The following is an 11,941-nucleotide window of genomic DNA, read 5'->3' as shown; positions in this document are numbered from 1 at the left end:
ATGTATATATTTATGTGTGAGTGTCATTGTGTCTGTTTGACACCAATGCTGGTGCATTTACACCCTTGTAACTTAGTGGTTCAGCTAAAGAGACCAATAGAATAAGTACTAAGCTTACAAAAAATAAGTCTTGGGTCAATTTCTTTGACTAAAACACCCTTTAAGGTGGTGCTCCAGTATGGCTGCAGTCAAATGACTGAAACAAATAAAAATAATTTTAAAAATTTTTAAATAATAAAAGAAAATTTAAATTACAGAAGATTATTAAATATATTTCTTTATTCAAAAAATATAACAGTTAAAACTTAATATTTAGTTGGGGTTTTTTTTTTTTCGAATTTTCTTAGGACTAAATTTTATTTTTACAGCAAACTTAGCTAGATCTCATAAGCACATAATATGCTGTAGTGCCCTGTTTGAGAGCCACTGAACTTAACCCTTTAACATTTAAACTGACTATGTCTGGCCCAAATATTCTACTTGTTTTGTGTTCAAACTGGCCAGGTCTTACCTCTTACACCTATCCTACAATGTCATTCTAAAAATAAACAATCACATCATCAAAATAAGAGATAATATGAGATAGTGCATGATCAATTCAAAACATTGTGAATAAATAAGTATTACATTTGACAGAGTAATCTGAATGCTAAAGGCTCAAGGCATGAACAATTATAATTTCACTTTTCCTCTTCCTTATGAAAGTGAACCTCAACAAAGTCACTCATGCAAATCTCTTCGACAGCATGGCTCTACCCCCAGTGCTCTATGCAAATGAAATGTGGGTGACAACAAAGAAGGAGAAACAGCACTTAGTAACGGCACAAAGAGCCATGGAAAGGTCAATGCTGGGAATCTCCTTGAGAAATCACTGTTTGTCAAAGTTCTTTCATCACCATTTACAACCTTTTCAGTGAATCTCTCCCTCACTTCACTATGATGGCCTCCGTAGTGGCCTCTTTACATCCAGAGCTGAAATTCTTCCAACGTGAACTTTACATTTCATCCGTTCATGGTCAATAAAATATAGTCCTGGTCAAGTACTGGGTGCAATGTAATCAACCTACACCACTCCCCACAAGAACTGTTGACCTCGTGCCAAAATTAGAAAGAATTGTTTTTTCAGATTCTAATGAATAAAGGGTTTTTTTTTCCTTTTTTTTTTTAATGTAACTTGTAAATATTGAAGGGTGGTGAATAAAGTCTGCTATACAGGTTTGACTCCCATCTGAGTTATTTCATTTACACCACATACACTGTTATGGACAGAATCTATCAGATTAATTTTATTCTTAATACAAAACTTGAGAAGTCTTTCTAGTTTCCTTCAGAACACTCATTTCATACAAATATCAATTTCTTTAACATGTCTAGTTGATAGTTTTCTTTACTGCACCAGAGTTATGAATGTAATTTATCTTAATAATTCTTGATAAAATCAATCTAGCACATGCTATTATCATAGACATTGTTTCTTTACAGTTCAAATTTACTACTTATGTAATACAAATCTTACTTGTTTACCGGCACTTCTTTCTTATTGAATAAAATCAATCATTCATAATTGAGCTTTTAATGGTCAATATTCTTAAAGGCTTTTTAATTGTGCTATATTATGAGTGCATCAATCACTTCTCAAAATCATGGACTGGAGTACACTATTTATTATATATACTTGTCACCAAAACTGGTATGGACCTGTGTATATTATACACCTCAGTAAAATTTCTGTATGAACTATGTTACTATAGTTTTACTATATTTTATTAATTTACTGTCTTTTAGAATACTAGTTGCTGTTGTTAGTGTTTTTATTGCTTAGTTTCAGGTCAGTTCTGATCATAATGCTGCAGCTGTGACCATGTCTGTTTGCCCCCACTTCACCTGCCTTGTTATAATGTATCAAGCACTAAATCATTCAACATGTCTTTGTTTTTTAAGGATGATAGGTTGTAATTTAAGGGAGATTTAGCTTCTACTTCTAGCTGGTTGTGTGACTACTTAGAGGCTCCCTTGGTACTGGTTGATTCAGACGGTTCACACTTATCACTTGCAATGTCCTTATCATTTTACAGTAGGTGATGAATGGACAGGATCTACCCTCTGTTGTTGTTCTTATTGTTGTTTAGCTCCAGGTCAACTTTAACAGAGCAAACCTATGATCAAAGTTTGAAGGGAATTTAACTGTTCTATATCGTAGTTTAACCTGCTAGAAATAGCAGTCATGGGCAAACTGAGGCCCATAGAATTTTCTGATTGGCACACCGGATGAAAAATTACCTTGAATTGTTTTTTAGTAGTGTAGTCCACCTGATGATGAGTCATGTCTCATGCAGCCCACTTCTCAAAAAAGGTTGCCCATGCTTGATTTAAGGATTCTTTTATTGGCTATGGATGAGGGTCTGGAGAGAATTAATAGAATTTATTGCCAGAAATAAGGCATCAGCATGTCTAAGATCAAGTTGCAGCTGGTTCAGCAAATGCCCTCTTTTTAACTCAAGGGTGAGCAGTTCATATTGCATCCCTGGTGTTGGGCCATTGTTTATAACCCAGTTACTTAATGTTTGCGTGTTTAAGCCACTAGTAACTACCACAATTATATACAGCTTACCACTATGAACAGTGGGGGGCACTGTAAAACTGATTATTTTGCTCAAAGCTAACAAGATTCCTAGTATCAATAGGCCTGGTCACCCTATAGTTGTGCAGCTGATTAGGAAAAAGATATCAACTAACTGATAATAATAATAATAATCATACCAGTTTAAGAAGAATGTAGAAGAAATGCTGTTTTTAGTTCACTGTTATTAAGTTCAATGTTATTGTACTGTTTGTATCGTGGTAAATTACCTTTCTTTAGTATTTCTCTGACTATTAACTTGAAAATGATTTATCAACCAAGAAAAAACTAAGTTGCTGTATCTATCCACAATATCTGTATCACTTTTACGTAATGGAACCAAAAGTTATGTACATTCATATGGCATATAAAAGGTTTCAGGGAAAGAAGACTATGCAGGCATGGCTGTGTGGCACCTTGGGCAAGTGTCTTCTGCTATAGCACCAAACCAACCAAAGCTTTGTGAGTGGATTGTGGCTGACAGAAAAGAAGCCTGTCATACATTTGTGCATGCATTTGTTTGTGTGTAGCTTTATCTAGACATTACATGATGCTTGTAAATGAGCATCGTTTCCAGTCTTCTATGAAATGTCTGGTCATGGGCAAATATAACCTGGTTTGGAAACAATGGAGGGTTGGCAACAGGAAAGGACATCTGGCTGTAGAAAATCTACCTCAACAAATTCCCTCTGACTCATGCCAGCATCGAAAAGTGCATGTTGAGTGATGACAAAGATGATGATGATAATGCTAATTAATTGAAAATAGCATTGATGGTACTAAGATATTTATCTTTCTGTTACAGGTGATGCTGTTTTAAAGAACTTGGATCTCAAAGAAAGTGCTTTGGTAAGTATCCAGCTTAATGTTTACTACTCTGTGCAAGCTAAATAGATTTGAATTTGGTTTATGCTGAAGGCTTATGGTATAAAGAGTGCAGGGTGTATAAAGTCATTTCAAGCATTTACTTGGTTACTTCCTGATATTAATCTGCTTTGAGTTATTCAACAATACCTTTGTGCGTTGTACTCCAGATATAAACATGGCCTATAATGAAGGTTTTAAAGTTAATTATTATGGCTTTATCGTTTCAAATAGATAGATATGATTTATATGAAACACTCAATTATTCAGTGTAGTGCTAGGCTCTTTATCATTGTATAAAGCTACATATAAAGATATAACAGAACTGTTTATTCATAAACATGCTTCTAATCTGATGAAGTCAATGAGACTAACATCAATCCTTTTATCATTTTTTGACAAGCATTAAGTTATTAATAATTTTCATCTCTCTTTCTCTCTCTCTCTCTCTCTCTTTATTTCATTTTCTTTTTCTAAAAGATAAACACCAATCTTGTTTGTGACTACTTCAGCTTAAACAAAAACAAATCAAAGGCTAATTAGTCTTAAATATTAATGTTGGGGATGGATATCTTACTTAAAGGTAGCAGAGATAGTTAAAATGGCGACCTATAAATGACTACAAAAATATTGATAGAGCTATAACATGTATGGAGATAAGAGTCAAGTTTTAAGGAGGATGTCCATATGGTGGGTTATATTTTATTTCAGTTGGTGTCCCTCATATGTATGGGATGGGGTGTCTTTTCTCTTTCTCATATAAGCATATATTTCTTGTATACATATTTGTAATATACATTTGTATTTAAGCAAATGTAGGAAAGGATTTTGTTTAAGATAATGTAAAAAATTAGATTAAATTGAGTAAATATATAAAGATCCATATACATACCCATATATAAAATAAGTTATAAAAGAAAATTTATAGGGATGTAGATTGTAATAGAATATGAATGACAAAGTAGCATGAAATTTAAGGGAGTACTTGAATAAAGTAAGTTTCTTGTTTGTTTTTTTTTTATATCATGTAGTCACCTATTAACCCTTTTACTGTGGAAAGCAGTTATCTCCACCCAAGATTTCATTATCTTCAACAGTTTTATACACTAATCCCTCCCTTGTTGAAGAATGTCCTGTTCAAAACTATTTCCTGTTAAGATATATCACGTTTACAGAGACAACGTGACCTGCAGAAAATACTAATTCTATTTTTGGTAGATATTTTAACATCGTTACTGAAATACCACAAATTTTAATTTCACAGTGAATGGGTTAATACCACTGCTGATTTCTACATAGTTACTCGACCTTCAAGAAATAGTAGCCAAATCTTGCCCTTATCTTACTCTACCTGTTGTTCTAAATGTACAAAAAGACCAGACAGTCACGTCTGAAATGCCTTCACTCGTAAGTCTGTCCATTCAGCCAGAATCTAATCAATAACAACTTTAATAGAATTGATTTTGAAGCATGCAGAGCAGCATTATTCTTCTTGAATTTTAGCTGTTAACAATATTTTGGTGTTTTTAGTTTCAACTACTTTGTTGTTGTTGTTGTTTTGCCCCATATCAGTGCTTATCAAGCAGACCTTTTGATTAAAAACATTCCAATTGAGGTTATCTTGTTTTTGAAAGAGAATATAGGACTTCAGTAGCTAATGTGTCCTTACTAAAAATTAAAATATGGTAAGGTGTAATTTGAGGGATGAGCTCTCCCGTCTTTAAAAATGGCCAAGACATACCACATGTTCCCCTTCAATTCCATCAAGGAAGCCTCAAGGCAAGTCAAGGCATAATTGACTATGCATAACCTTGCTACCCTCTTAGAAAATATTGTGTCTCGTTGACACTGTTATGTCCTTCTTTGAACTCCCTGTATATGCTTCAGATGCCTTCTCTACTTTCAAGGTATTTCCCATGTTTTCTCTAGTTAATCTGTTTAATGCAGCAAGTTACCATCAATCTAGTTTCTGTGAGAAATATTAAGAAACAGATTATATCAATTCTGGTTCATTTCTATATAATTGATCTTCACATTTCTAACTGTACATGAGTTCAGTAAGATAAAATATTGATGTGGAAAGTTTTATTGAGAGGAGAAGCCCTTAATGACTGAAATATATGGTATGAGAAAAGAAATTACAAACTACCAAGGAATGAAATTGTCATAGTTGATAAAAGACTTCTGAATAAATTTAAAACAAAGAAACAATATAGAAATGTTCCTAGTTTCAATCTAATCTAGTACTATGTATATATTGTTGATCTAAATGTATTAGAGACTTTTTTTAAATATCCGTCAGTAAAGATGAAGTTAATGATTAGAAATATATGATCTTATTTACAATTCCCCACACATTTAAACTGTGTTCTTTCCAGATATGATATATATAACAAGGTCATAACAATACAAATATAAATCAGAAACAACACATAACAAACAATATCTCTTTTCAAGGACTTCTACGACTGTCTTCACAAAGCACCTGCACACACCATACTGTCCCTCACTGACAGTGCACATACTCCTTTGTATGGTTTAGGATAGTTGACTTGCTATCCCACGGGGCTGTCAGGATTTCACAACAAAAAAATTATGTGGCTTCATGTCTACATCAGAAATTAATATTACTGAACTTTTAAGATAGCAAGCTGACAGAACCATTAGCAGGCTGGGTAAAATGCTTAGTGGCTTTCATCTGTCTTTATATTCTGAGTTCAAATTACATTAAGGTCAACTTTGCCTTTCATTTTTTCAGGGCTGATAGGAATAAGTAGGGTTGATGTAATCAGTTTAACACCTTCCCCAAAGTTGCTGACCTTGTGCCAAAATTTGATATTAATATTAGTGAACCTTTAAGTTGGTGAGCTGTTAGCAGACTGGGTCAAATTCTTAGCATTTCAACTGTCCTTACGTTCACAGTTCAAATTCCACCTAAGTCGACTTTGCCTTTCATCCTTTCAAGGCTGATAAAAAAAAAATAAGTGCTAGTTGACCTCTAAGGTCAATGTAATTGACTTACACCTCCCCTGAATTTGCTGACCTTGTGCCAAAATATTTGAAAACCAATATAACAGAACCTAGTTCAATAGTTACCAAAATATTTCTTGAGGTGTAAGAGCATTGTAGTTCACTTGAGGCATTGTGATATTGAAGAATGTGGAAAGAGAGAAAATAGACAGCTTCTAACAAATAGGCAGTTTCTAACAAGATGCTATTTCCTCTCTTTCCACATTCTTCTTGAGGTATGTTGAAGTCTTTCACTATTATTTTGAACATCAGGTAATAGACGGCAGAAGCAGTATAGTTTTGATCTAAATGCTCATGGCACACACACACACACACACACACACACACACACACACACACACACATATATATACACACAAGACTGGCTTCTTACAGTTTCTGTCTACCAAATCTACTCACAAGGCTCTGGTTAGCCCAAGACTATAGTGCCACACAGTGGGACAGAACTCAGAACCATGTGGTTGGGAAGCAAGCTTCTTACCACACAGCTACGCCTGCACCTATTATGATAATTTTTTCAAAAATCAATGAACCTATACCTGTATTGTACAGACAACCCCACCTGCCCTAATTTTGATAAGGCATTAAATGAAACAAAAATTATTTTTTAGAAGGATAATTTATTCAATTAAAAAGAACATTAGTTATTATTTTGTAAATGGCAAATATAATTTTTTTTCTCTAAAATAAATTCTTATTAAATTTTTTTGAATGATTCCTTGTCTCACACTCCCCTAATAGGTTTTCACGGAACCCTCTTTGGGGAAACACTCACTAAGGGCATTTACTTGTCTCTTTACAATCATCATCATTGTCATCATCATTATTTTATGTCTGCTTTCCATGCTGGCATAAGTTAGACCGGTCAGTATGGCTGGAATCAGCACATATTTGTGGGTACTGCTCACCTAGATGAGTCTGAAGGACTCACCTGCACTATTGAAGCCACCATGCAGTTTGCAGCAGAACTACTAGCCCTGGGGTAGGGGGGAGGGCAACTTCATGCTAGGAGACAAGAAGATTACTCTGAAAGGTAGATGCAGAGCAGAAGCAGAGTGATCTGCATGGCTATTCACAGCCAGTATGAAATATATAGATAGATAGATAGATAGATATACAGTATGGCTGTATGGTTATGAATTTGGTTTTGCTATCACGGTGGCCTGGGTCTGATTCTACTACATGGCATTTTGGACAAATGTCTTTTACTTGTGCCTCATCTCTATCTGAGTCTTATGAGTGAAACTGAATAGACAATGCAAAGGTCCCACCCTGGCACACACTGTATCACTAATTCTGTCTCACAATTATATTAAAACTACATGTGTCTGTGGAATGTTTAGTCAGTTAGATGTTAATTCAGTGAACTGGTAATTTAGTTGATCAAACAACAGAATACTCATCGTAAACACCGACAGAGATCCATTATTTATATAAGTATGTTAAATATATTTGAGTATAGTGTAGTGAAGTGAGAAGTGGGTGTGATTCAGAGTAGCCAAACACAATAAACTGTGTTTTCATTAGGATTACTATTTGCTTTATTAATTTTTTTATTTCTTTTTTCTTTTTCTTTTTTTTTTTTTGTTGGGGTATTTTTTTAATAAATGGTCACATTGTTGAGTTTTTGTGTTGTTTTTTTTTTTTTTACTGATTTTTGTGTTTTCCTATGTGTGAAACAATATAACATTTCAACCCAGTTGGCTAGGTTTTATGTTTCAATTTGTCAAAGTAACCCATTAAATAAAAATGTTTTGAACCTAGCTAATTACTAACTATTAACATTTTAGAGGTATTCTGTAAGTGTTGAAACAGGGCGTGTTCTTCACTATTATAATATAAAATCAACTTTAATAGGAAAATAGTTATAAATTAACTCTGATCTGGCAGACCTATTGAACAGCTAACTAGGTACTGATTGTGAACCATTGTGCACATTTTGAGGACCATACTACATACAAAAACAGGCTGTGATTGTTTTAATGTGATGAAGAGTCATAGTAGACTTTTACTTGTACCAGTCATTGAACTGCAGCCATGCTGGATACTGAAGGGTTATAGTCAAGCTGATTAACCCCACCTCCCCAGTACTTATTTTAAACTCTGGTACTGTTCTATTGATCTCTTTTGCCAAAATGCTGAGTTATGGGGTTGTAAACAAACCAACACTGGTTGTAAAATGGAACACACACACATGACACACACATCGCACACATACACGCATCACTCGCACACATACATGCATCACTCACACACATACACACATCACTCGCACACATGCATGCATCACTCACACACATACACGCATCACTTGCACACATACATGAATCACTCGTACACGTACACGCATCACTTGCACACATACATGCAGTACTCGCACACACACACACGCATCACTCGCACACACACACACGCATCACTCGCACACACACATGCATCACTCGTACACATATCATTCGCACATGCATCACATGCACACGCATCACATGCACACACACACACACACACACACTCATTACTTACACACTCACATATGATGGGCTTCCACACAGTTTTTGTCTACAAAATTCACTGACAAGGCATTGGCCAATCTGGCGTTATAATAGAAAACATTTGCCAAAGGTGCCATGCAGTGGAGCTGAACCCAAAATTACATGGTTGCAAAGCAAGCTTCTTAACCACACTGACATTTAAACATAGGCACAGGCATGACTGTCTACATATGTTTAAATGTCATATGTTAAATGAGAGTAAACTTGTTTTAGGAATTGAGCAGAAATTGTGAAAAAATAATTTAAGTATATTGTTGGCAAGAATGATGTGAACCAAAATGACTGTTGTAGAAATTTATTGAGTTCATACATCTGAGTTCATTAACATTTTTCTGGATTAAAACTTCATGTCAGTGGGTCGTAGACATGTTTAACCAAAACAGATCTTGGTCAAAAACAATAACAACTTCTGAAGAATTGGTTTTGATGAATGCAGACCAGTATTGGTCTTCTTGAATTTCAACTACTAAAAATAATTTGGTCCTTAATAATTTCAAGATACTCTATATTGTTGTTGTTGCTTTACTCCAAGCCAACCCTGTTTAATCAGGCTAATGACCAAAGGTGTTCCACTCATGACCGTCTTGTATATTTTAGGAGGAAGTAGAATAACATTATCTAATACGTCCAAGGCACCAAACTGGCAGAATTATTAATGCACCAGGCATAATGCTTAACTACATTTCTTCAAGATCTATGTCCATCGTTCAAATTCCATTGCGATTAACTTTTCCTTTTGTCTTTTTAGATGAAATACAAGGTCTGATCAAAAAGTATCGGTAATGGAACTAAATTATGCAGGGTGAAGCCACTTGGCACAGATTGGTATTGAACTCTGTCATGCATGCTCGCTTAGTTATAACATTCTTGCTCACTTCCATTGTGTAAAGCAATGCTTTGAAGTAAAGTGCATAGGGTGTGGTCATCTCACCACACCACTAAGGTTCCATCAGTGACCATGGCAGAGGAATTAAGTAGAGAATCTGCATCCAATTTTGCAAATAGCTTGGTGATACCTGTGCAGAAACCTATGCAAAGTTGCAGTAGATGTATGAGAAGGAATGTTTGAGCTGGACACAAGTGTACAAGTGGTTCAAAAGTTTCCAAGATGGCCAACAAAATGTTAATAGTGACGCTCATTCTGGGAAGCCCACACCAGCAGAACTGATGAAAACATCAGAGATATCTATGCAGCTTTTTGGATAGACTGTCGAATCACTGTGCGTAAGTTGTCAGAGGATGTGAACATTATTTACAGTTCATTTCAGTCTACTCTCACTGAAGATTTGGGTACGAGATATGTATCTGCCAAGTTTGTGTCAAAACTGCTTTCAGTTGATCAAAAAGTAGATCAGGTTTCAGCTGCACAGAATCTCCTTGATTGTATCAAGGAAGTAAAAAACATTTTGGAAATGGTTTTACAATTGACAAGTCATGGGTCTATGGCTACAATCGCAAAACTAAGGCTCAGTCTTCATAGTGGAAGACCCCAATGTCTCTGAGACCAAAGAAAGCATGAATGAGTCAAAGCAATGTAAAGACACTGTTGACAGTTTCTTTCAACTACAAGGGCATTGTTCATCATGAGTATGCCCCACTGAGTCAGACAGTAAACAAGGAATACTATTGTGATATGTTGCATTGTAGTTGTATGTGATAACTATATTATTTACTGATGCACAACATTCCCCAGGTCTAACAACCACCATGTTCCCAGATCTTGTCTCTTGTAACTTTTGCCACTTTCCAAAATTAAATCCCACTTGAAATAAACAAGATTTCTAGACATCAAGAGAATACAACAAGGCAGCTGCTCACTATCCCTAGAAAAGGAGTTCCAGGAATGCTTCCATCAATGGAAACAATGCTGGGTAAAGTTTGTGGCTTCAGAAGGGGACTACTTTGAAGAAGACTAAACGCTGAATTGATGTTTTCTTTTTATAGCACCAGTCCTGATACTTTTGATTGGACCTCATAAGTACCAGTTGAACACTGGGGTCAATATAATTGACTAGCCCCTCCTCATAAAATTTCAGGCCTTGTGCCTAGAGTAGAAAGGATTAGCTAACGTTTCCTTTCTTTGTTAAAAGTAAAATTACAAAAATTTGAGGGAGATTTGGCTGCTATTACTAAGCATGGGGAAGAACCATATACCTTTTTTGATGACCATGGTGCTCATTATAACAAGCACTGATTAATTGTTCATAAAACAGTCTTGTAGTCCCGACAAGTTTAAATGTCATATTTTAAATAAAAGCATATACTATGTTTTAGAGACTGAGCAGAAATTGTAAATTAAAAAAACATACTGGAAGAATATTGTGAAAATTCTGTAAGTCAAGATGACATTTGAACACTTCAAGATATTTATTGGGTTTGCATATCAAAGTTCATGATGATGCACACACACATATACACAATAAGCTTCTATGCAGTTTCTGTCAACCAAATTTCACTCACAAGGCATTGGCTAGCTAGAGGTGAATTGTAACCTCAGTGTCTTCCTAATAGGAGACACCCAGGATTCCACACTGCAGGATCAAACCCCAACCCCATGTAATTGCATAGCAAACCTCTCAGCCATACATTTGAGAGACATGCAAGACATGGATGCGGAGGTCTTCAAGACAAAACTTGACGCTTTCCTCTCCACGATACCAGACGAACCAATAGCTCGTAATGAGACGCAGTTTAGGGCAGCTGTGTCAAATTCTCTTATACACCAGATGTGCCATCAAAACTCTTGATTGGACCATGTCAGGTGGGGGAGAAGAGCCATGCAAGGAACGTGAAAATCACGGTGGTGCACCAGCATGACCGCAGCCACTTGGCTGAAACACATAAATAAATAAATAAATAAATAAATAAATACATA

General features: G+C 35.4%; 1 protein-coding gene across 1 annotated transcript in view; it reads left to right on the top strand.

The window, feature by feature from the left end:
• The window catches only part of LOC106874512 (intermembrane lipid transfer protein VPS13A), a 264,016-nt gene that overhangs the window by 73,401 nt on the left and 178,674 nt on the right, over positions 1–11,941 (top strand). Inside the window, exon 2 of the mRNA XM_052974544.1 lies at positions 3,426–3,469. Within this exon, the coding sequence (XP_052830504.1) occupies positions 3,426–3,469 (44 nt within the window). The remainder of the gene's footprint in view (positions 1–3,425; positions 3,470–11,941) is intronic.

The sequence above is a fragment of the Octopus bimaculoides genome, chromosome 18 (assembly GCF_001194135.2).
Source record: "Octopus bimaculoides isolate UCB-OBI-ISO-001 chromosome 18, ASM119413v2, whole genome shotgun sequence".
NCBI classification, from domain to species: Eukaryota; Metazoa; Mollusca; class Cephalopoda; order Octopoda; family Octopodidae; genus Octopus; species Octopus bimaculoides.
This window is presented reverse-complemented; position numbering and strand designations above follow the sequence as displayed.